The following is a 26,708-nucleotide window of genomic DNA, read 5'->3' as shown; positions in this document are numbered from 1 at the left end:
TTTTCATTGTTAATAAAAATAGTGTCTTTATTTCGCATCGAGTGTGGTACGTTTCCTAAAAACTAGCTGGAAGAAATTAACCGCAACTAATATTTGGTTTAACTAGGTTTGATGGGATATGCACCACTGGGTTTTCAAACAGTTTCTTTATTTTTGTCTAACACCAAAATTCAGTTTTGAAGAAGAACAGGAAATCACCATGATTGTCTGGCACACATATATATACACACACACACACACACAAAGTGCAAAGGATGAGGTCTGAAAAGCTACATTTGGGCTGCTTACAAGAGTAAAAAAAACAGAATGAAACAGTACTTTTCTTCAAATTGGGTGCACCCCTGTGCGGAGCCCAGCACACACCCAGAAGAGGCATTGTTAGTTTGTATAGATCAGGCATTTCAGTGGGGCTTTTTTGGCACTTCTATCTAACAGCTGATTAAATCAGCTATTAGATGAAAGCACCACTGAAGCACCTGATCTATACAGATGCTGCAGAGCTGGGTTGAGCTAATTTGTTGCCTCTTTCGGTAAAGCATGTGTTTGTTTGTTTTTTCCACATCTGTCAGCTGCCTTGTTGTTTAAGTAGTGCACACAGCTCTTGGGCCTCCCTCTAGAATGGTGTTCTTAAAATGTACTGCCCAAGCTATTCCAGTCATACTACTCTCATTGCTCAAGTTGAACAGGAATGGATTTTCCCGTCTCATGAAAACTTGAGATGTTTTTAAGTCCTGTCCTGGTCTTGGGATGAAAGATTTTCTGCAAAAATAGAGGACCCACCCCAGGAGCAGCCTGTATCACTCACCTACGATATCGGAGGTGCAGGTTAAAGGGAAAGTCCTTATCTAAGCATCAGCAAGCCTCAATAAATACTGAAAGTAGATTGTATTTCAAGTGTTAAAAGAAGTTTAGTTAAAAGGTAATAATTATATGCACTAGGAATTATGACCTTTGTTTGCACTATCACCAGTTGCTATCAGTATTAGATTAAACAATGGCTAACTTAAACAAAAAGTTAAGTATTAAACAAGTGTTAACTTCAAGTCTGATAAGTTCCATCATCTTTTCTACAGTTAGTTCTCCATACTTACTGTCAATACATGCTTCTACTATCAAGAAATGCTCTTATGGTGGTGTAGAGAACAAAATTCATTCAAGTATTCTAATACTGCTGTGACTAAGTGTTATTTGAATGAAATGTACAAAAAAGCCCCACATATTACAGATTAGATTTTTTTCTGTATCTGCAAATACAACCTAAAAGTACATTATACCCAGATAATTAAAACAAGCTAATTTTGACGTAGTCCACATACAAAGTGACAAAGCTTACAGTAAATCAACCATTTTACTGTATTAATGTAAACATAAAATGCAAATATTCAGATGACTTCCATTCAATAAAATCAATGCAGCTCAACGCGGAAGCCATTTGTGGTCTAGCTCACAAGTTCAGGCTGTACTTTTATTCTTTGAAGGACCTCTTCAGGCATACAAAAGACAGGGCTGACAGGCTTAATTTGTTCTTCTCCTAACAAAGACAGTCCAGCAATTCCAAATAAGGTGTGGAAAGGATCAACCTGAGTGAGGGGAAAAAGAAGCAAGAACCAGTTTACATTTGGCAGCTAAAACCCTTTAGGAACGAGTTGTAAAAAGCAACACAGGCTAGGGACAGAAATTACACATAAACCAGTGTATTGGAAACTGGTTTAAACCTGTAATAGAACAGAAGTTCAATACACACAGACTCCTTTAAAAATTGCAGAACCCATTTTAAGACAGACCAATATCAGATTAGCTTAGACCAGTCTATCAAACGTCTGTTCCTGATCTCTTCCTGATTCAAGTTAGATCAGTCCCCTGGTATCCCAGGATGATGATTTGCAGCCCCCATACTAACTCTCCATTGCAAGGGGAAAAGGGGATACTCTCTGCTAGTGTTCCTCTCCTCTACTCTGTGTCTGGGTCACTTGGGCTGGCTTCACCCCCAGGTGCTGTCACAGCAAAGCCTCTGCTTTCCAGCTGTGTTCTGCCTGTACCTGTTGGCCTGGTGGGGGGGCAGCAGAGGAGGGGTGGGGGAATGGAGTCCCTACACTCTGGCCTCCTTGCAAGCTGCGGTCTGCCCAGCTGGAAGGTGTTCCCTTGCTGCAGGGGGGCCCAATCCTTCCCTCTATGGAGTACTGCATCCCTGCCACATGGTGTAGTGCTGGCATTTGCCTACTTTTCAGCTTGTGAAGACAAAACTTGATTCATTAACAGTCCTATCTATGCAGCTTAGAGAAACCTGTGAAGATTGGATCAATTCTCCCTTGGGCTTTTTAACTGTCTGTGCTCAGCCTCAAAGAGCAAGATGGTTTATAGAGGAGACTAGGAAACCTCAATAGTGATTCAAGGTTTATTTTAGAAAATATTTCTACAGCCCAAATCCCTGTTGCACATTATACAAACACTTTCAGCTGTCAGAAATAAATATTAATACACATTTAAAACAAACAAGCAGAACAATAGCCAACTTCAAGTTACGTTCATATAGTAGCAAAATGCAATGTCCCAGATGTTTAAATCGCGCGTGTTACTACCAAAACACTAGTTAAAATCTAAGTTCAACAGCATACAGGCAGATATTGAAGTAAAAGACCAAAAAGCATTTCCCACTATCTCCAAACACTACCACAACATGGCAGAATCAGAACCAGAACAGCTCCACACTGTTAGATGTCCAAGACCAAGCTGATGGTCTAAAGGAAGCTCTTTCACAAACTCTATATTGTTCCTTAGCAACTTTATATTGCATTTCAGCACTTTCTCTGTACCGAAAGCTGCACTGATGAGCCTGAGACATCAAACATGTAACTAAGGGAAAATTGGGTATAAGAGGGTAATTTTCTGGGTTCTAAAGGATTGGTTTAGGAGACAGCAAGTTTTTCCCAAGAGGTTTCCAAACCTTATTTGCCTGGTATTATATACTGACAACATAGAAGGCTCTTACTTAGTCCTGAGGATATGTACATATTTATTAGAGTCAACCTAGATAACTAACACTTGGTTGCAAGTATCCAGTTGAGCCCTGCCTGAGCATGAAGAGCCGTGCTGCAAAATCCTGTCCAAGTGACTACCACCATCATTTGAGTTGTACAGATTCTGGGACATGTTTGTTGTTTCTTTTTGTGATGTACAGTCCTTTTGCAGTGTACTAGTGAGAACATGTCTTTTTTTCCCCTGCAAGCTTAGCAACTGTTAAGCCATTTGACAGGTAGTTTAGTGACTGGGCTGAGTGTACGCTGTAAGTGGGAAGACACTAGGCTCTAACCAAATGAGCAGCAGAAGTATGTAGCCTAGGCAGAGAGAAACAAAAACAAATAACATCGCAACAAAACAAGTTAGCTTGGACAGGAGCTGTGCAAGAGGGTGGGTTGAGACGATACGTGGGTAAGAGCCTATACTAACTCTACAGCAGTCATACTTTTTGGATGGAATTCTCTTTTTTACAAAAGCTCTTCCATTTTCTGGCAGCACAAGTAGATATTAAAAGGAACAAAAATAGTCCTCTCAGAATATGAACTGTAGAAGATGCCCGAAAGGCCAGTCTACAGCTGATTTAAGGGTCCTACACTGACCATGCCACCAGATAGCATATTAGTACTGCAGTAGCGTACAGTGAACCCATATCAAAGGGCTGCTCTCCTGTTCCATACAGCAACACAAGGGAAGGTCCTGGGTATGATGAGAGCGTACGACTTCCCAAGGCCTGTTAGAACAAAACCAAAAGTTGAAGTAGTCATCAGACTCTTGTAGCTTATACAGGAAGTCAGACAGACTCCTGAATGGCCCCAAGTTATAGGAGGACAAAGCCACCTACATTTGGAGATAGTAATGAAGTTGGACTTTATTTTCTAATGATTCAAGTCTGTATGTATCTGTATGTCATTTTGTGGGTCCTATTTGATTAAAATAGGAATGGAAAGGTCCTGCAAAATAGTATTAAAAAATTATGGCATGTTAGGTGCAAAATTTTACCTAGCATGACCTTAGTGTTAGGGGGGAAAACAGGGTTATTTGTAAAAAAGAGAAACAAGATTTTGTTGGAAAGAGGTATGGAGATTATCTGGATTGGCTAACAGCTTTTAACACCAAATCACTAATCAGTTTCCCCACCTCCTTCCCCTTACAGCACTACTCTCTACAGGGCTCAAGGGTATGCCATATATTGTGAGACAATGTATTATATTTCAGCATGGTGCTAATTTCTAAACCAGAAGCAGTGTAGTCGCATTAATGCTTTAAAAAGCAACACTTAACCTACATGGTTACTTACAAGGCTGCATTGCTTCTGCTTTAGGAACTTGGACAGCATCTCAGCATAGTTCTGCTTCATGACACACAGAAATATACCCCAAGCACTTAGACTGCAGTACCGAACTCCAAAAAAGAAGCGAGTGCTACTAAAACCTTGTGGGGAGGGAGAAACCTGACTGGCTGCTTTATCCAGTCTAATGACGTAAAGAAGTGTAGGAGGACCACACAAGTGTGGGAGCAGGTTGGAGAAGAAAGCTTCCTTTGCAACTGGAAAGAAATGGTTTGCATTGTGTGCCTTTGGTAGAAGACAGATCAGCATCTTTAATTCTGAGATTAAGAGTTCATACTGGTCTCAAGCCCAAAGAGGCATTAAAGCTTACAGGTTAAGCCTTTCTTGGAAAGCCCTAAAGAGGAAAAACAGTTAATTTGCCTTTCTAATTCTTGAATACAAAAGCTTCCTACTGTAAGCATATTAAAGCACTTTTTCAAGTGCAAGATGAAACAGGGTTAAGAAGTTTTCATTCCCAAGTGGAAATGGGACACCAGCTTGACAGGAAAAGAGAAAATTGATTCAAATCACTAAGAAAATTAAGAAGTCAAAGGGGAAGGAAGAGCCTGAATAAAAACACAGTAAAACTTTCCCCTCAATTTTTAGCAAGAAAATTGCTTTTAATTAACTTTAAGAACTGACAAGCGTTCTACCAGGATGCAAGAGTAGATGTGAATAGCATCATGCAAAGTCCTATAGTACCTCAACTCTATCTTATTAGTGGTTCAAAAAGAATGTCAAATGGAAATGATATCCTTTCAATATCACACTCCCAACAGCTGTTACTTAGAAATACAGGGAACAGACCAGATAAAGAACAATTTGATGCATCTCCCCTTTAAGGTTGGCATGAAAAAGACCTTTAATAAATACGAGCAACAGCCATGAAGTCTGGTCTAGACAGCCATAAAGAGAAATAAAACAAGTGACCGTTTATAACTGACCTAATTCCTTTGAGGCAAGATCAAAAAAGCCTGTTTCCCACATCTATTTGTCAATGCAGACTTACACCTTTGGGCTAAACTAGCGTAACAAAACACCACACCACAATTCAAAACTCACATGAGATCAGGCCAACAGTAACCAAGTCTTTTAAATGGCGAAGAGAACCCAAGCTGGTATGAGCTCCAAAGTTTATAAATAGGATTAAAAAGCGGTTTAGGTACATTAAAAGGAGTATCCCACCTCCGCCTAAGGGCTTAACTATCTCAAACATACCAGTTTCTCATCTTGGCCAGCAAGTCAACAGTTCTTAACTACAAGAAGCTACAATGGGCACGTCTAAATGTTCATTAACGTGTCATAATTACAGTGCATTAATTTTAGTACCTGTAATGACAGGTACTTAACTTAATGCACCGTAATCAGCACTACTGCATATTAATGCAACTGAATAGACTTTTTGTGACATTAATGCACTACTGGCATGGGAGGCAAAACCATGAAATCTACTGCGCATTAGTGCAGGTTTTGCCTGCCATGCTAACGCACAGTAGAATTACAGTCAACTGTGCTCAAAGTGTCTTGTGTATATGTGCCCACACATTCTGACTGGAATGTGCTGACTGGACTGTAATTTGACCTAACATATATAAATACAGTTCTCAGAAGTCTTAAATGTTACTTTCACATTTTTTTGTGTGTAGTTCCCTTCAGCTTTTTTCCTCCCAGATTCTACTTAAATTAATCCACATCAATACATGCAACCAGACTATTTTAAAAAGATATATTAGTAACCAACTATCATACAGCTTTTTACTGGGGCATTAGAATAGAACTGTTACTGATACACCCTATACTCAGATTTTATTTAAAAACCTAGGGATTGTTTTCTCTCAATCTTCAATTGGTAGTTTAAATAGGGAAAGGTCTAGAAGCCAGTCTGATGGAAACACAGACATGCCAAGATAACATTACTTGTCTTATTCACATGATCACTTGTGTGGAATAAGTTGTTTTTATTTATTTTTGCAAAGCTGAAAATCTGGCTTCGAAGTCTGAAATGAGAAATGTACATTTTGAGATAGAAATAAGTTCTCAAATGAACTACAGAAATATATAACTTGCCATATCTCCTGGTCTGTCAGCAAATCCTCCAGTCTCTTCATCCTGGCAAGCCAAGATAAAGCACCGCAGTTTCTCTCTGTCAATCCAATGTAATCTGCCAATTATCTTCAGGGATGCTACCACCCACCATGAATAGCATACATCTGGTAACTGGCAAGTATAGAAAGAGGATGTTAAAGTTACATTTGGTTCTGAACACATGGTTGCAGAAGTAACATTGATATTTGTTAACTCACTCACCACACTACAGTCGGTAGAGACATCACCATATCACCAATAAAGAGAACTTTGGAGCACTGTTCTTCTGTCCCAAAGAGAACAGGTCCTCTACACAGTCTCAAGTTTCTTCCTGCCTCCTAAAGCTGCATACAGCAGCACAACTAGGACAGAGACTTAGCAAGCTCACTGAGGTACCTGGGCATGCAGGGATATGCTAACTACTATGGACTGAGCGGGGGGGGGGGAGGGTGTGCAGGGAATGTGGCTAAAGCTCTGATGCCCTATGGCCCCCACTCCCCCATACATGCATACTGGGAGCAGGGCTATGCCTGCTCTGGCAAAGGCTCCCAAAGGGAGGAGGGGACAGCGACAGCTCTATTCAGCTTGATCTATATCCCTCCCTCTTTCCTCCCACCAGAGGGGGACTTGAAAATTCTGGCACTCCCTCCTAGTTGGTGCCTTGCTTACCCTTCCCTAGTTAGGTTACTGAACTAGGATTGGGTGACCAGGGTATGAGTCCTGGGCACTGACTATGGGGAGGACACCTAAAATGGTGGCAGGAAGATATCCAGGGGCCACTAGCTGTGGCCAGAAAGACTAAAGGCAGGAGCCCCTGGCTGCATAATCACAAGAGTTCTGCTGCTTTTCATACTTGCCATTTTCTTCTAAAGGATTTGGCACTGAAGAGGAGATTCACTTAAACAGGAGCGTTTCTTTACTAGAAGTCACAAGAGGTTTGATACTAAATAATTTAACAAATATCTCTAAAATCTGAAAGCATTTCTCCGCTGAAAAACTCCAGACTTCAAACTAACCGAAATCTCCACTTTTAAGGTCATTCCCTTGTTGATTTTAAATGGTATTCTACACAGAATAAAAGGTACAACAAAAGCCAACTTTTTTCCTGGTCGGTTACAACTAAGATTTTTAATAAATCTGATAGTACAAAGAATTCCTCAATCATCACAATATACTACAGCCCAATTTAACAAGACAAGTAATTTTAAAATAAGAAGGGTTAATTGGGGCCTCAAAACATACATTAAGGACGGTCCAGGCTGGATCTTAAAGCCAGGGATTAGAAAAAAATCAAGATTAACAGTAAAAATGCTGAAGCTTCAAAAAAACTTGAAAAAGTCCACAGAAAAAGAGGTGGGCAAATCTTTTGCTGGCACCGACTGCCATTTCCAAACCAGCCATGGCCACAACTGTGCTCCCTGGAGAGGCCAGCTGCTTGCATTTACCCTCGCTAACAATCCCCATCCCCTTTCCAGTAAGGGTAAATGCAGACAGGGCAGAGCAGCAGGCCCCACAGCAAAAGGGAATGCTGTAGATGGGATGAGAACAGCACAGCTCCACGCCACTGATCTTCTGTGCCAGATTGGACCTTTTTGGGCCAAATCAGACCTCTTTGCAGGCCAATCCTGTACATAAGCTATAGGTTACCAAGCCCATGTCCATTACTTCCTCATTCCCAAAAAATAAAACACACCACTTCATAAATAAAGATTGTTAAACAACATTTCATTTTAAGATGATCCAAATACCTTCTCTGGCCTTCCATTGAGTCCCCCAGAGGGTAACTGACGTTCACAAAGCCACCAGCCCAATAAGTCAGCATTTATTTGGTGTAACTGGCCTGTTATAGCCAGAAATCCTGTGCAACAATAGATCTAAAATTACAGACATAAAGTTCATGTGTATTTAAGAACTAAACACAGCTTAACAGACCTAAACATTGGAATTCTGATTTCATCTCATCTGGAACCCACTTTCATAATTTTTTTTCCCCAATTTAGCTTTTCATTTAAATTCTCTTCAAAAGAGGCAGAAGACAGTTTTTGTTGTTCAGTTTTGTTTTTAAAGACCAAACAAGCTTAGTGAGACTAAGTGCTGGCCTGCAGGCTCTTACTCAGACACCGCTTCCTGCATTGCTTCTGCTGCTGAAGTAGCTGGGGTCTCCAGGCTCCCACACCCTCTGGGGTTTTTTTCCTGCCAAGGGAGCAGTAGGGGCTTCCCGCCCTGCCCACACACAAGGTGGGGAGCGGGCAGGAAGGGTGGGAGGGAAAAGAGAGGAGTATATGTGCAGCCCTCTGCCACTCAGAAGTTGGGCAGCCCTGTCTTAATGTACGAGGGCCCCCAAAGATAACTATGTTATACTTCGTGTGTTACACGTTTTAACATATCTTTAAACAGCTTTTATAGTTTCATTACTACAAAAGAATTATTTCAGATTGCGGCACTCAGCATAAAATATAAAAGGTGAACTCATTATTGTGACATTTACATTTAAAAGTATTAACATATTATGCTCAAGTTGACCATTTCTATCCACTGGAAGTTCAGAGTAAGCATGGGAAGCAGATTCCTGCCAATTTCAATTACATGTAAATTTAAAGGAAAAAAAAAAAACTCATAGGTTTTTCTCCTTGGCATTTACACACTCTTAACAGTACTGGTTCCTCTTCCAATCAACCTGCCTGTCATCTTAAAAGGATTTCTGCCAGCCTCTTCATCAAGGAATTTGTTACATCACCACTGAAACATGCCACCTCATTGTAGATTCCACTAATCAAAGTTCAAGTTTCCCTTTTACTTTGCAGCCTATTTGCTTACTTTACTATTTATTTACAGTCCAAATTAATATCTTAGTATGAATGTTTAAGACATTAATCAATGAGAAAACCAGTGAATGCAAAGTGAACAGATATATTTATCTAATAAAGTAGATAAGACTTGAACTATGGTAATTACGCAATTTTAAAAAACGTCCTCCCTAACAATACCTGTGGAGCCTGAATGCCAACAATTATTCTAAATATTTTTAAAGTTAAACATTTTTTCAGCTCACCTTTGAAGGCTAAAATAGAAAAAAAGTACCATCATATCTTCCCATTTTTACATTTGAAAATCAATTCACTCCTAACTCTTTAACAAATCAATTATCTGCACCTTTTGTAAATTCAGAGACTAAAATTTAGAGATGGTTGGGAAGAGGTAAGAGAAAAAAAAGCAAGCTTCAGTCTGCATCACTATTTCTAACACCTATCAACTTAAGAAACTAAATATTTGATAGTTGAGCAATTGTTGCGAACTTTAAAATATTCCATAATAGAAGCAGAAGTACTCACTTGTCCTGCATGTGATTCAGATCCCGGTCTACAACCAAATCCACCATCAAAGTTCATACAGGACAGGACAAATTCTACAGCTTTTTCCACATCAATAGCATCCAACTTCCCCTGAAAGTCAGAAAAACTTCCAATGCATTTTTATTACAACCACATAAATTAAACAAAGCTTCTGCCCTTCGTCTATTGAGAAATGTGTTCAGGATGTGCGTCAAAGCTTAATGCCTATGTACTAAAGAACAACTTACCAGAAGTGCTAATGTTGCCGCAGCACAGAAAGAAAATCTTGTATCTATTTCTCCTAAAGGAGTGAGAAAGAGAGTCACTATAGAAAATTAATTGTGACAGAAATAAATATTTATACACAAAATTCTTGTGAAGAGATGATGATTAAATAGAATTTGCAACCATATTTTCTAACAAGATGAGAACAATCAACCAGTCCATATGCATTTTTCCCTGATGCTTTTTAACCAATTATACTAAACAAAACAATATTTCTTGCACATGAGCCCTTAAATAATTTTGTTTAGTCAGGTAATATCCAGGTTATTTCTAGAAGTTACCATTAGCTAAAATACTCTCTCTTGTAGTTTATTAAGAGCTCCCACTAGTTCATTTGTGCACTAAATATAAAAATACAGAACTTGTTAGCCAACATCAATAGTGAAAAATAAATCCACCATCATGACATCTTGATGGGAAATCTACAGACTCAAAAGCTTTTGGTAAAAATCTTCAAAGTAGATCTTCAAAATATCCTAACATTAGACAACCTCTCAGCATGTTGGAGGTAACTAGCTTGAAAATATATAAAAAAACCCCCATGGTCTCAGACCACCAAGAACTATGTGCCTCTGTGCTTTAACCTAAACTTAATATTTAAGCTTAAATATAACAGGAAAAGTCTTAGTGAAGTTCTGGTTATACCACTAAAAAGTGCTTATTATTTTAGTTGACAAAACAGTGTAAACAAAGCCAGTTGGTTGTTCATAGGTTGGCCGGTTCATTTTATTGAACCAAAAAAAGTTATATCTTGGACAAAATATAACATGCTTCCAGCTATTGTAGTTTTAACATCCTGCAAGATTTTTTAAGCGACTAAAAGATTATTTGTTAGACCTACAAAGACAGAACTAAAGACAATCTTAATATAACTCCAAAGTAATTGTTTTGCTATCAGATTAATATTCTCTGTAGCTGCTGACTGCAACATCCTTTACTGCATTATTAAGCAGAAAATTTCTTTTCCAAACCAAATTAATATGTTGTAATGTTAAGGTCTCTAAAATATTACTGTAACAGGGAACCCCTGCCCCTATGATTAGGAAGGCCTGAAAGGACAGGAAACCTGGGGCCAAGAAGGGCAGCAAAGAACAGCAATCTAGGTAGACTGAGCCAGGGACTAAAAGTCAGCTGCCTAACGAAGCAATTAGCTGCACCCAGTTCCTGGGTACAGAAGACCCGGTCACCTAACCAAAGGAGGCCGGGCTTGGGTATACAAGCCCAGGCTCTGACAATGCAAGGGACAGCTCCTTCATGCAGCAGGGAGGGGAACTCCCAGGAGAGAGGGGATGGAGATGGACAGATACCAAGCCACCTAGGGAAACTGGGGTGAGATTGCTGGCAGAGATAGGGTCTGGAGGGCAACATTTACTCTAAGGGAGGAAGACTATTTTGTGAAGCAGCTGCGTGTTTTTGTTCTGTTTTGAACTTAAGACTGGAGGACCAGGTTGTAGCTATAGGAGGCAGAAAAGGCCACAAACAGGAATGCCTAAATGGCGCTTTCCTGCTATGTATGTCAGAAATTAGCCCCCAGCCAGAGGAGGGAATACTGGCGTGGTGAGACTGGAACCTCAGGAAGGGCTGCCACCATGGCAGGGCCAATATCCTGGAGCTGAAGTCTTAAAATAGTAGACCAAGGCTGACAATGTGACCAGAGAAAGGGGGCCACTGAACCCTCAACAAGTGCTCAGAAGACTATGGAGATACACACGAGGAAGAACTCAGCTCCCAGTGGGGAGCTGATCTGGCTAGGCAAACAAGATGACCAGAAAAGTTACTCCTTGTCCCAGGGACCACTTCCACCAACGGCAAGCAAAATAACAGCAAAGTCATGGGAGGTGAGAGACTGGAGATGAGGCAGGGCTGGGGGAAAGCCAAAAGACAGGCTGGACCATGGGGGGGTGGGGGTAAGCGGGAGAGACCTGGTGCTGAAGTGGCTGTTGTCCCCCTCCAATTTGTACTGGAGCAGTAAGGTACCATCAATGCATAGCTTCTAACAGTGGTTCTCAACCTTTTTTGTACTCTAGGCACCTCGCCATAAAACTTTGAAATTGGGTGCCACTCAATTCATAAATAATTAGTTTATATATTACAGTGCCTGTCTACTTGCTAAAAAGGATGAGCACTGATTTTTTTTTTGTTGGGGGTGGGGGGAGGGGATGAAACCTGACCTTGCATTTATCGGCTTAGTTTATCTAGCTCCTGCTTTCCTCACACCTTGGGGCACCCTTCAAAAGCATCTGGTAGCACCCCAGGGTACCACAATACCCTGGCGGGCAATCACTGCTCTAACAAATTTAAGCTTACAGCTACTTCTGTGATGGTTGAGTAGTTTCTGTTTCTTAGGTCTATTCCTGTATAAGGTTCAAGGGTCTTCTAGAAAAACATGTCAATGATTTACATGAAGCCTTTTCATACAGCTTTGGAAATAATAATAGTTAATACATACTACAGGTTTCCCTCGCTTTATGCAGGTTCTGTATGTGCAAATTATGCAATTACCCTTTGTATACCAAAAATTTGTTTTACACGAGGTAAATTCACTCTTATGCAATCGGTGTGGTGGAAGCCCAGTCAGCTGCCTTGTGCAGTACACTGTGGGAACGACACACACCAAAATAGTCTCCTGTGTGGATCTGTGCTCCTTGCTTGTTGTCCGCAACACGTGTTTCTGTAGGTGCCATCTCCATTATGGCTTCTAAGCTAGTGGGACGCTTACATCCTACTCCTCTCTGCTGTTGGCGAGTACCAAAAATGTCTTGTAAAAGTAGAAATGGGTCTGGGAGTCAGTACAAGTCAAGGTATTGGAACGTATCGCTATTTATTACATTGTAAAGCGAGTTCCTTTTATGCAAATTCAAGTTATACACTGTTTTCCAGGAATGCATACACAGCATAAAGCGAGGGAAGCCTGTATGCAAGAATACAAGAAACCCTTGCTATTTGTGGGTTCGGCATTCGCGGTTTCAAATATTCGTAAACGCTGAACCCGCATCTTTAATACACTTAAAGAAGCTACTTAGGCACTCCATGCTTGCTGCCGCTGGGCTCCCGCTATTGTCAGCGCAGCCATGCTCCCCTACCCCACCCAGCCACTGGGGGCACTGCATTCATGAATACTGTGCCTTATTCGCCGATTTTGCCATTTGCAGGGGATGCAAAAACGTACCCACCAAGAATGGCAAGGGTATCCTGTATACACAAGAGCTTTTTCTTTACTGCTTCAGACTGAAGTGTCAACCCAATCTCTGTTTTAAAAATAAAAAAATTACCCCATTTGTCTCCTGCAAATGACCCATCTTCTTTTTGAAGGCTTTGTACATATTCCACAATTTTATTTACATCAACCACCTGGAGACTGTCATATAAAATAAGAATCTGCAAAATAAAAACCAGTAGCAAAACACATTAGAAATAGAGTAATGCTCCCTAGAATTTACCAGAAAAGTATCAGGACTCAATTTCCAAGCTATAGAAACTTAACTGGCATTGACATGGTTTCTTACTACCCTGAAACCATCAATTAAATTGCAACTCACCTTTCACTATGCACCTGTTTGAGCTCGGGAATTCTATGCCTGATGATATTCCATCCTCCCCTCCCCTGATTTCTCCTCCAAAATAGCTAAGGACAATTCCAGTAATTTTTAATTTTTGGGAAAATTTTAACTACCCTTTTGATCCAGTGATCGTTGCCCAAGTTCAATGAACCTGAAGAAAAGAATCTGCAACTCTAACTCCAAGTACAGAGTTTGAAGTAATCCAAATTAAGATCTTTAGAGTTTAGCATCACACAGAAGCTTTAGTTTAGACTAGTGTTGCAGTCTACTTCCTTAAGGATGATCACACTAAATGATTCCTCCAGCATATTGTATAAATCTACTTTTCTCCCTGGAAATTGAAAACACAATGCACAACATTTACTTTGGATAAAATGTTGTTCTCCAGAAAAAACAAACAAACAAACAAAAAAAACCCCAACAACTTGATTTTTGAGGAAGTTGCAAGTAAATATAACCCAGAAAAGGGGTTACTCATTTGTGTCAGGTGCCAGCAACTATACTCAATTTCACTCTGGATTTGGCAATTTCCTCAACCTACTTTAGGCAACAAACTTTGCAGAACTGGTCAGACCCGTTTCTTACTGTGAATTAAAAAAAATGAATATCCAATACTCTTTGGGTTGAACATGAAAACAAAAATTAAGATGCCTATGCTATTGTAACACATTTGAATCTTCAGAAAAACCAAAAAGACACAAGCTAAGGCTCCTATGGTAACATTTACCCAACTTGTGTATATTTTGTACTTTGAATTGGTATTTCCTGAGTTTTAAAGTTGCAGACTTAGCTAACACAGGATTTCACTGTCCCCAAGCCCTCATCACATTTAAGCTGCAAATCTATTTGGTACTTTAATGCCTCCTAGCAGTATGAACATCATGCAAAGGAAGGCTAAACAAGCATGTTTCAGATAAAGAAAGCAGAACCTCAAGCCTCAGTTGGTCCATGAGCAGGAAGTACATATATGACTAACCACAAGAGACAAACCCATTTATGCGTGCAGCCCAAATTTACTTTGAGAATCGCTTTTATCTTCCCATTAATGATGTAGATTATCATAAATTCTAGAGACTGCAGAACCCAATGTTATGATATCCTAGGTCTCAGAGTAATTCTAGAGCTAAAGTGACAACGATCATCAACTTTAGAATCAGATAATATATGCCAACTCATCACTGACCTAGGAGGCTATGCTGCCACTTCTCAGAACCAGAGATCTTCTCTTTCACCTTATCCAAAACGTACCTCTCTCTTTCCTCCTCTCTTCCCCAGCTCATTTTCCATAGAGGATCTAAGCCGCAATATTTCTAATTTCTGTACAGGGTTTCTAATTTCTGTATAGAAATACATTTACATGAAGTCAAACTTTTTCCCCCCTACCCCCATGGGTGTTGAAATCTGGTTTAGGTAGCATTTCTCACCACAGTGTAAATGCAGCCTGACTGTACAGATGTAAATAACTAATCTGTGGAAGAGAGAGTGCAAATGCAACTGGGAGGATCTCTGCTGTACCATTTTCAACATTTCCTGTCAGCTACAGCTGGCATGACCTCACCCTCACCTTGAAAGAAGGCTCTGCGATGTTAGCTGATTATGGGTAGGAAGGCAGGCTGGGGAAAAACTAAGGCAAATGTTGGCTGAAAATGACAAGATGCATCCTGGTCAACCTTTTTGAGTGGAGCCCTCACACCAAAAAGATAAAAATTTGTAATAGGTTAAGTTAAAGATTACATTAATATTTTACTCCTCAAGTTTGTATCTATTAGGCTAGTAAAACTTTGAAATAGCAACTTTTCATTAAAACTTACAATTCAGACATGACATATAAAAGGAAAACAAAGGGAAACACATTCTAACGTAAACTATAACTATTCCTGTCTTATATAGATAGCAGCTTATTTCCCCACCCAAAAATATATCCAGACAATTCAGACAGTCATTTGAAATTTTCTTGAAACTGCTGCATGATACGAACAAAAATTATTACCACGTGAGGCCCCAAACACAAAGACAAGCAAGGCATTCTTCATCAGGACACAGTACCACCCTAACACTACCATACTTAAATCTAAAAATTAGAAAAACTCATTTTTTTCTAGTGAACAAGAGGTACTGAAATAGAGCATTTCAAGGTGCTAGAGAAATAATACACCTTGCTGTACCTGTACAGTCAGATTAATTTAACTACCACCATTAATGCTTTTATTTCTATATATTTATTTACCTGGACAGCACTAAGGGTATATAAAAGGTGAGGATCATGACCTATGCTGGCACTTATTCCACCACACTCATGTTGGCATGATTTGATGAAAGCTAGAATTTCTTCTTTGCTCATTCGGTGCAGGTGTCCCATGAGATCCATTACTGTCAGTCCCCAGTAGACACCACTCATCCTCAAGTACTCCGACATACAGTACTCCTAAGTAGTACAACATTTTAGTTCTTAAAATAGACAAAAGATGCACATAACCACAAATTGAGGTAAATGTTTGTTACTGCAGCTACAAATATAAAATGTTTAGTATGCTTTAATTCTGTAAGGCTGCAGATTCAAGCTAACACTATATCTGGACCGCAATAAAAGCAGGTGCCCCACCCCATCAACAAGGCAAACTGCCCTTTATTCTAAATGGCTTATACAAAAGTTGACTTAATATTAGAGGTGCACTGATATGTTGGTCCGATATCGGATCGGTACTGATATAAAGAAAAATGGCTGTATCGGATATTGGCCCGATAAATGCCTGTGCTGCACACAGCCACAGTGCAGCACTCAAGAAGCGAGAAGCAAAGCCAATAACGTGGAGAGCTACCTCCAGCTGTTAAGTCCACTGTAGTGGAAGTAGAAGTGGAGGGGAGAAGGGAAGGGATGTTGGCCGGGGAGGGGAGAAGAGATGACAACACAGATCAACCCCCACTCTGTGGTGAGGGAGGGGCAGGCGCTGCTCAGATGATCCAGGGCTGCAGCTTGTTGTGGGGGAAGAAGGCAGCTCCTGCCGCTGCTTGCACCCCAGGACGGTGGGGGGGAAGGGGGGGGTATGTGCCCCTGGATCTGCACAGGGTGGACTGCAGCCAGGGCTGTGCAGGGCTCTTCTTGGCAGGGGCTGGGCTCAGAGCAGGTGCTGGCAGCACTGGGAAGATGTTGCACCCACCCCAGATTCCACTGCCGCTCCACTCTCAGCACTGTCTCAGCTCTTCCTGGCACATGGGTGGAGGCAGGGCATTGAGCCAGGGCTGTGCTGGGTGGCTGGTGGCACTAGGAACAGAGCAGCGGTGAAATATGGAGTGGATGCAGCATCCTCCCAGTGCCATCAGCACCCGCTCTGAGCCCAGCCCCCCACTGAGAAGAGCCCTGCACAGCCCCAGCTGCAGCCCACCCCACACAGATCTGCAGGGCAGATGCCCCCATTCACTCCCAAGGTGCAAGCAGTGGTGGGAGCTCTCCCTCCTTCCCCCAAGAGCCAGCAGCATTGATCTGCCCCCCACTCCCTTCCACCACACCAGGCTTACCAGCTGGAGGCATCCGTATCAGAAATCTGATTGGTATCGGCCACTACGTCTTCTAAAATATTGGTTATCGGTATTGGCCCCAAAAATCTCTATTGGTGCACTCCTACTAAATATAGCCATGAATTCAACAGCTAACTTTTCCTAAACTTTCCACCTCAGATGGCTAAGGGCACAAGGTCAAGTTACCTACCCATACTTATGCAACAAGCTTGGCCCAGACCACTAGCTAAAATTTTCTTGGCTAGAGGTCCTTTGCTTACATTACCTCCACAAATGCTCCCCCAGCAGTCAATTAATTATATTGCTGCTAACTGCCAAAACTAAAGCAGCACAAAGTAGGAACAGTAAAAGAAAAATCTTGCATTTATCTGAAACTATTATTATACTCCTTCTCGTGTCACCTGTACCTATGATTTTCATATGGCATGTTTTATAGTTGTTTATATATTATTTATTTTGCTGTACACATTTGGCATAAGATAAATTACAGCTATGCTCAGAAATACGAATTTTAAATTAGAACTGAAACCTAGCAAATTCAAATTAAGTCTAGCAAACCAGCAAGTTTTGGACAGAGATTTGCTACAGCAGATACAGTAAAACACATTTAAAAATCAAGCTTTTTGTCACCACTCACCTATTTAGCCTAGTAAGCAAATTAATACATTTCCCAGGTCTCAGAGTAATTCTAGAGCTAAAGCAGTAATCTTCAACTTTAGTCAGATAATACATGCCAAGGCTCATCACTGACCTAGGAAAACTACCATTACCACTGTGCAAAACAAAATCCTTTTCTCTTTTGCACCGTAACACAAAAAGCCTCCCACCCTGTCCATTCAAGAAAGGGCAACATGCATCATTTCTAAGAGAATGGGAAAAACAAGAGTTGCTACATACATAATCATCTTTCTTTGTTCCATAGGAAGCTATATAGTCTGCGTGTTTCTCCAGAAGCAGTGTGCTCGGGGCATCAGGTTTTATTATAACATCTTTTTGTGGTGTCCCCTTAAAAAAATAAATAAATAATAGTAATAATAATAAAACTGAATTGTTATGTAGGTAAAGCCTTTACCATCTAATGCAAGGGTCAGCAATGGTTTTGATCAGAGTGCCAAAAACACCCCAACCCTGGCCTACCATGCCAGGGGTAGATCAGGGGGAGCCATGAAGAGCCTGAACCTTGTTGCTGGCAGTGGCTGCACGTGCCTCTGGGTAGACTGTGTGGGAAGGGCAGGGTTGCACTGCCCTGCCCTGTGCACAAGATGTACATGTAGTCGCCACCTGGCAGGGCGCTGGTGCTGGGGCTCTGGAGCCCGCTGCAGCCTCCCAGCTGCCTGCCCCAGCCGGCCTGGGCTGTGGGTAGTTGTGGCAGACTGCAAACAGCTGCCGTGGGCTCCAAAGCACTGGCTGCCCGTGGGCCTCTGGGCACAAGATAGAGAAGGGGCTGCAGTAATGCAAGCCTGGCCCCTCCCCTGCCACCCACCCAGGGGTGCACATGAAGCTACCTCTTTGAAGCCTGGCCCCAGCTCGAGCCCAGCACAGCTGTTTGCAGTCTGCCAACTGGAGCCAGCTTGGGCTTTTAGCACCTGCCAGCCACCCTTGCAGCCTCCCAACCACCTGCTGCGAGCAGTCAGCAGCAACCATCCAGAGCCAGGTGGCTGTGATGTGTGGAGCAAAATGGCCTCCGTCCCTTGCTCTGGCACATGTGGTGGGGGTAGCTGACCCCCATCCTAACGTTTTTGAGAGTGGCTTTCAACAAGACAGAAGAAAAGCAGCCAGAACAGCTGTTCTGCCTGGCCGCGCCTTCTCTCTCGTTGTGTCCCCTTCCTTCTCCCATCCCCAGACACTGCCCTCCGCCCAAGCGGTCACTTCTCCTGTTACCGCCTTTTCCAGTTACAGGAACAAGGACTCGCCCCAAGGCGGATGTCAGCCCCCACGCGGAAGGGGGGATCCTTCCCAGACGTGCCGTAAATTAATCCCCAGGCGCTCCTCGAGGCCCCCCACGCCTGCCCGCACTACTGCTCCCTGCCGCCACGGTGGCAGACTCCCTCGTGGAAGCGCCCCCGCCGAGCTGCCCCGGGAGGCGGAGGCGGAGGCCCCGGCCCGGAAGAAGAGGCCGCGCCCGCTGCGGGCGGCGAGAGCGACCCACCATGTCGGCGGCGCCCGCAGGCCCAGGGGAGGAAGCGGCGCCCACGCCCGCCGCCGCGTAGGACCCTCCAGAGGTGTCCGCGGCGCTGCCTGCACGCAGGCGCCCGCGCCAGGACCCTGCCGGCTGGGGCAGAGTCCGGCCGCTGGGCCGAGGTGGCGAGCGCGCTGCCTGCCCCGAGCGCCTCGCGAGGACCCCAGCTGCCCTGCGCAAAACAGCAGCGCCCACATGACTCCACCCCCTACCCCATGGACTCTCGCGCTCTATTGCTTTGCGCCTGCGCCTGCGCCTGCGCCGTGGGAGGAGGCTGCCCGCGCAATCGGTCACTGCCTTGATACACTAGTTCCGGCAGCCGGGAGAGCGACGGGCACCTGAGTCCCGGAAAAATGGAGCACTTACGGCTGGTTTCCTCCTGCTTTCATTTGAACCTGTGGCAGGGCCCTTCGGGGTTAACGCTTACAGGGAGACCTGCAGGCAACACCCTGCCGCCTCAGCTGTACAAGTGGCCCAGGGTCCCACGCTGCTGCCTTGCTGGGGCGTGCTCTGCAGCACCTCAGCGCCTTCGCTCTTTTAATTTACTTGGCACCTCTTGTTCAGGCTGCTCCTGTTGCCCTGATGATATGCCATAATCCTACCTGAGTTTAGCTTGCTTTAATGCACTTTAAATGTACTCCAGAATTTACAAAACACCTTTTGCACATGAGTCTACAAACTTCTTAAATCTACCGGATACAAAAAATCATGAACTAAATATAGACATTGGATTTATAGGTCATTAACCTGTCTACTGTCCGATAACCCCAAGTAACCTCTATGACATTTTACCAACAACATTCCCCTCCTCTCCCACCACCTATTTATTATCTCCCATTCCCTCAGATTCTCACTGCCAAGCATTTGGATTTCCACAGACCAACATGTTACATATTGACTTCTATTCCACCCTAGAGAACATGATGTTTCCTTTCTACCTAGGAGAACTTTTACAACCTTTGAATTCTCCTCAGCTTGAAGAAGGGTGTCAGTATCCGAAAGTTTGCAAAGAAATGGACAAAGAAAGCCCCTTGCAGCTCCCCTGCTGTCTGCCTCTGGCACACCAAGGCATGGGATAAGGTTGGGGTGTTTTTGGCACTAGCCAAAAATGTTGCCAACCCCTGCTCTGTAGAATTTCTAGCTGAGGAATTGAATCAAATAAGAGCTGAACAATTATTTGCAAAGAGATGAGAATCTACAGATTTGCTGCTCTAGTTTTCTCAGTGTGGGTGCACTCTGTTGGGCATTCTCTCAACACAGTAAACTACAGACAGTCCTTGGACCTAGGACACAATTGGTTCCTGAAAACTGTGTCTTAAGTCAAAATGCTGTAACTTGGAACCAATTTTCTCAAAAGAAACAATGTTATAAATGCAGGATTGTTCCTGAACCAAGGCCTGATACCTTATTTTCACCAAAAATACCCCAGAATTTTGTACTTGATCACTTATATGAGTAATATAGGTACATTAATGTATTTATATTGTAAATAGCAATCATATTGATTTGGAAAGACTTCTTTGAGGTGACTTTGCTGGACTTTTTGAAGGGCTCTTGGTTGGACTTTTTGAAGGGTTCTTGGCTGAAGTCTTCTCAAGAGTCTTGTCTGTTTTCTTAAAGAAAGTGTCCAAGGAAGTTTGGACAGATGTTCTCCAGGGAGATAAGCAATGCACGAACTTGTTCGCTGGCATAATGTCACAGGATCAAGCATTGTAAAGTCAAAACTGACATCATAAAGTTGAAACAGGGTGTAAATTTATAAACATTGTAAGTGAAAAACATAACTTGAAACGTTTTAAGTCTAGGACTGCCTGTACACAGTTTGGAAGTTTGTATTAGAACATAGAACTCCAGACCAGAAAAGATAAGAAGAAGGAGCTTGCTGCAAAGCAAGCAAGATGGAATATTTTTCTTGAAGTCTCGAAGGAAATGGCACTCTTCCTTTGCTAGAATAAAATACTGATTGCAACTGTACTATTAAGCTGTCTGTGTGTTATACACCAAAAGTGGGCACATACTCAAAACAGGATAAAAAGGTATGTGATTATAAGTTTGCAAAGTACTCAGGGACCAGTCAGGATGAAAAATTTTACATAAAATGTAAAGTAGCATGTAGAGCTGTGCCAAGAAAGGAGTCTGCTAAATGTGAATTATGAATGTTGTGTTTCCCTGTCTGCATCACTTCAGTGACTGCATGACGGACTTCCTCCAACTAGACCATTTGTAATAACTAAACAAAATTAAAACACACAAGGCAGTCAGTCACCTGCACTATAGATTGGATAGATTCTCCTCTTTGAATTACATCAAGCACAAAAGGCAAAAAAAATTAAACAGACCCATCAGTACTTTTGGCTTTGGATATTCAATTTCAGTTGGTGATTTGCCATAATAATAAATCACCCTCAAAAGAATCTTTCCAAGAAATTAAGTAAACAGGCATCTGAGAATGTGATCAAGAAACATCTGTCACAGAACTAAAAATCTCAAAGGAAATTGCCCTGTTCAGCAGTTTCTGCTATGTCTATTTCTATGTTTGGACTGATGGAAGAAATAACAGACTGCAAATGCTGAATGTACAAGAAACAAGATCATGTAAGTCACTGTAAGTCAAGTAAGCACTAAATAATCTCACAGATTTCCCAGAAGAGCAAGCTCTAAAAGAATGCACGGCTTTGCGAAGTGGGAAGAAGAAGCAATCTCAAAGCATTTTGGTGGAAATCATTCTGTTTCCTTTTCCATTGCCTGTATGACTCAACAAGTTAAAAGTTTAACTGAATTTCAGGCATGTTATGGTTAATCAAGTGAACTGGACTGATGAATCTTCTAAAGCAGTGGTTGTCAACCGGGGGTACACGTACCCCTAGATGTACTTAAAAGAGTTATAGGGGGTACGCAGAACTGATGTGGCTGATAATTGCTGTGTGCATACACGCAGCCCGGCCATGTGAAGAGCAGCTGGATCTGGCTGGTAAATCCATTATGGGGGAAGAGGCGTGTGGGAGAGAGTGGGGCAGGTGCTGCCCAGCTTGGGTGGAGTGCAGGATGGAGCTGTGAGCAACTCATCCAGAGGATATAGGGCGTGGCAGTTCCCGCTGCTGTGTGCACCCTGGCAGGGTATGGGGGGGGGGTGCATGCCCCCAGATGTACGTGTGGGGCGGGGTGGGCCCTCAATCTGCCCCCCCCTTAAAAACAAGAAAAAATATAAAGGGGTACATGTGCTGAAACTTTGAGTCAGAAGGGGTACACTTGTTAAATAGGTGAAAACCCCTGTTCTAAAGACCCCAAGTTTTGAAAATTGTAGTTGCCAAGGAAATCAAGATATAACAAATATCTTGAGTAGAAAATGGGGAGGATAGTCTACAATCATTCTCTCATTTTCGTTGTCTTTTGCCTGTGTCATTCAAGAAGTTAAAAATTGCCAAGCAAAGAAGAGTTTACTAGAAGTTTAAATGCATAGTGCATTTTTTAACTTATTTTTTTCTTGAAAATTTGAAGAAAAAAAACTTTTTAAAATCCAGTAATACTTTTACTTTGGCTAGGAGCCTTCTCTGAATGGTTTTACCACCTTTTATACACAGGGTGCCATGTTACCTAAGGGTTTTACAAAAGAATTAATAAAAGATTCAATTGAGATGGGTCCCTAGGCTGCACACACAAACAGCAACCATCTTTGTCCCAAAGATCTTAAAATCTAAAGTCAGAATAGACAAAGGGAGGAAGAAGAAAGTTTTAGCACCAATTTACAAACAAGGCAATGCACAATTAGGAATAAAATTTGAAAAAGCACAAGTCCTTTTTTTCAAAAATGACAATTGAGCCTTAAATTTGAATGTGAGCTTTAAATTTGCTCCTCCCCCCCCCACAAGCATCGGCTGATCATTGCAGAAGCAGTTTCAGTGAGATCTGCTGTGGGGGACCCCCTCCCCCCAGGCACCCCCTCACCTCCGACTAAGGCAGCACGATTCGCCCGTGGTCCAGAAATTATGTGAGGGGCAAGGATTTTGGGGGGTATCTTTTATTGGACCAACTGCACGCTTGGAATGGTTAGACAAGCTTTCAAATCCAGGTATTCTTCATCAGGAGAGCCCCAAGTTTCTCTCCAGTGCTGCCACTTGCCCCAAGGAACAGAGCAAGGTTACTCTGAGATAGCTTCCTACCCAGGTGCCCTCTGCTTTGGGGTAGAAAAGAAAATCCAGATCCCTCTTTCTGCAGAAGAGTTAGCCTGGGGTATCACTTGCCCAGAAATCACTCTTTCCATAGGCAATTGGTAAGGTAGTAAAACAACCAAAGGATTTATTGCATAGGATAAGAAAGTTACACAATCAAAACAGACTAAACAAAACAGGTTTAGAGACAGAAAAGCAAAACAAAGTTTCTTGCCTTTATCTGGCTACCCCTTAGCTCTCCTGAGAGCCCTGCCAGTATCCCCAGAATTCAGCTTTCCTTCTGATTCTGTCAGCACTGACTACTGGGGATCATTGAACCCCTGAAGCCTGAGATTCAAAGCCTGTTGAAGAACATCTTGCATTCAAAAGGTGGTTTAACTTTATTCCAAACATGCAGTTGGTCCAATAAAAGATCACCCTCAAAAAATCCTTGCCATTCACAATGAATGTCACTTTGGTTTCAAAGTGCAATAAATCACTTTTGAAAATAAGATTTTGATTTTGGAGTCATTTGCAGACAGATTTTTAAAGGCCTTTAGGTTTCTAAAGATGCAGGTAGGCACCTAATTACTGGCTCCCAGGCACTTTACCAAGTGAAGATGGAAGGTTATATATGAGGCTGTGGCAGAGCTGGGAGTTGGTGTCATGAGTAGCAGAGCAGCGTATTTGCCAAAGGACCCTCCTTTTCCTATACTGTAATACAAAATGATACTCTAGGCCCACTTACTTTACTTTCCCCAGCTATTCAATATTTTATAAGCAGCTAGTTCAGAGTCCTGTAGCAAGTTTAAGAGATCAGAAGTGAATATAGGAATTAATTTGGATATAAAAATAAAAGCAGAATCCAACTATTGGAAGATATTAGCAAGAGATTTCACTATATCATGCATCTGGTTCATCTGATCTCAACTCAAATAGCTGGAAAAATTATTCTTAGTACAGTTTTGGGTATAAATACCAGGGCTGTGCGAAGCTTCAGTTGCTGATTCAATTCAGTGGAGATTCGGCCTGATTCAGTGGCCAAATGTCCAAAACCGAATCAAACCAGGAGACCCTTTAATCTCTGAATTGAATTGGAACCCTCTGAATCGATTCAGAGAGATTTGGAAATTCAGCGATTCAGACACAGACACAGCTTTAAATGTTTTTTCTATATACCTCAAGGTACCATGCAGCTCATCAACGCTGCAATAGTGGGGCAGATGAAGTGTCCCACAGGAGCGCGAGGGGGAGCGGGGTCTGCAGTGCGCTCAGCAGCAGACCCGAAACTGGACCAGAAGCACTTCTGGTTCACTTCTGGGTCTGCCGGGGAGCGTGCAGGGGGTCCCCCCTGTGCCTCCCCGGTTCGGAAACTGGTGCCTCCTGCTCCATCTATCCCAGCATCGCAACATTCACGAGCTGTGCCTGGTAGCTCAAGGTGTGTAGAAAAAAACATTTAAAGCTGTATCTATGGCCGAATCACTGATTCTCCAAATCAGCACTGAATCTTCAGATTAGGATACAGCCGAATTGAATCGGGGACAGTGATCTGAATCAACAAATCAAATCACTATCCCTGATTTGGGCCGAATCCAAATCAAATACGGCCCATTTCACACACTCCTAATAAATACCCTGGTTTCAGCATGCCATGCTGAGGCCTGCAGCTTTCAGTGCAGGAGCCTTGCCACTAGTCTGATTGGTTGTGGGGCCCATGGCAGCTTGTCGTGTGGTGGTGAAAAAATTTTTCTGCGCTCCCACATCCCAGGTGGGGCTCTGTGCTCACGAAAGCTAAGATGGTGGGGTGGATGGAGTGTCCTACAGGAGCACAGCAGGGCCCCTCCCCCCCCGGTTCAGCAATCGGTCATGAAGGGACACTGGGTGCCCCCCCCAGACCCTGGAGGTACCACTACATGCAAGCTTTCCCCTGTGCCCCCCCCACCCCCCTGCGTTCTGCCAGAAATTCCAGTTAATAGAATTTCTGGTTACTTAAATGCCAGATAACAAAGATTTTACTATAATTTTTATTTGCTGTCTTCAGGATTCTCCATGTAGTTCAGCTCTGGGGTGCTCAAAACTGAACACAGTGCTTCTGTTAACACTGGTGGGACGGAGGGTACAGATGAGTTTGTCATGCCCAGTCTAAATTGTTCTTAAAAACACCCAAAGAGGGTGTTATACAATCGCTGTAGGTAAGTTTGCAACTTGTCCAGCTTCTCTTTAACAAAGCCATACATAGGGGTACTGGCAATAATATGGTACTTCTCTGTGTTTTTCTTTATTCTGTTTCTTCCTTTGGATAATTTTGACTTTTGTGACAACCTAAGAAAACTTTGAATCAGTGCCAAGTGCATATAAAAGCAGAAAAAAATGTTTTGGAATAGCTTCACCACCACAATGTAGAGATGTATGCCATTTGTATAATCTAGCCTACAAATTGGCAGGAATATTCCCCTGAGAATATCCTCCTCCCTAGCTGCTATGGAACTTACAAAAGGCCATTTCCTAGCCCTCTGCCAAGGTGGTATATTGGCAGCATAGCACATCTTTTTACAATATAACTGCAAAAAGTAAGAGTTCAAAATAGATAAGTGACCTTCACTTTGTAGAATATTTTGGGGCTTTCCAGTACTCCTTTTATCTTGAATTACATTGCAAATTAGATACATGACTGCTGGCAAAATGCTGAAGCCATATACACTAAACTCCAAAAGCAGAGATTTTGTATCCTTTAGAGAGGAAAGTAATAACCCTTATTCTTTTTAGGTAGCCAAGTACGATTTTTCACTTCATTTTGGATTAATGGAAGTAAAATATACATAAAAGATATGTCAGAGTTTTGCTTAAGTGTAGCCCAAACAACTGAGACTCAATTGTACAAGGAAAAAAATGAAATTGTATAATTAACATTTCAGAAGTCAGTATCAGAAAACAAAAAACCTACCTAATTCCTGTTTTGTTGTATTTTAATCACTTTCTTCCATAGAACCACCATATGAAAATAAAGGTCTTTCAAATGTACATGTTTCTTTCTCAAGCATGGATGCTAGGTACAGGCTTCCTTAGTAAGGTGTGCAGTGGTCATTGTCCTGCTGTCGTACAAGAGCTTGCTTTACACATTTCCCTTCAGCAAGCCGTTACATTTCAGACCGAGAGAAGAGATAAAGGTTTGCTAGTACCACCTAGTAAAGTATACACCTGGTATTTGAAACTAACTACTTAAAAAAAGGCTTAGACAATGCTTTCCCCCTACAAAAA

At 42.3% G+C, this 26,708-nt stretch overlaps 1 protein-coding gene and 2 non-coding genes across 3 annotated transcripts; all 3 read right to left on the bottom strand.

Moving 5' to 3' along the window:
* Window positions 1-131: 131 nt before the first annotated feature.
* RABGGTB (Rab geranylgeranyltransferase subunit beta) lies at window positions 132-19,896 on the bottom strand. Its single transcript, XM_090048503.1, has 10 exons — window positions 19,849-19,896; window positions 19,273-19,608; window positions 18,021-18,128; window positions 15,835-16,032; window positions 13,320-13,425; window positions 10,011-10,063; window positions 9,763-9,873; window positions 8,179-8,304; window positions 6,413-6,562; window positions 132-1,580 (listed from the first exon to the last, which is right to left on the bottom strand). The coding sequence occupies exons 1-10, from the start codon at window positions 19,894-19,896 to the stop codon at window positions 1,440-1,442; spliced, it is 1,377 nt and encodes a 458-aa protein (XP_089904629.1). The 3' UTR covers window positions 132-1,439.
* Window positions 14,708-14,791, bottom strand: LOC149863599 (small nucleolar RNA SNORD45). The gene has a single exon (XR_016442808.1). It is a non-coding gene; the product is annotated as a small nucleolar RNA SNORD45 (small nucleolar RNA).
* Window positions 17,795-17,875, bottom strand: LOC149863598 (small nucleolar RNA SNORD45). Its single transcript, XR_016442809.1, has one exon. It is a non-coding gene; the product is annotated as a small nucleolar RNA SNORD45 (small nucleolar RNA).
* Window positions 19,897-26,708: the final 6,812 nt, after the last annotated feature.

The sequence above is a fragment of the Crocodylus siamensis genome, chromosome 5 (assembly GCF_052110815.1).
Source record: "Crocodylus siamensis isolate JL-2025a chromosome 5, ASM5211081v1, whole genome shotgun sequence".
Classification (NCBI taxonomy): domain Eukaryota; kingdom Metazoa; phylum Chordata; order Crocodylia; family Crocodylidae; genus Crocodylus; species Crocodylus siamensis.
This window is presented reverse-complemented; position numbering and strand designations above follow the sequence as displayed.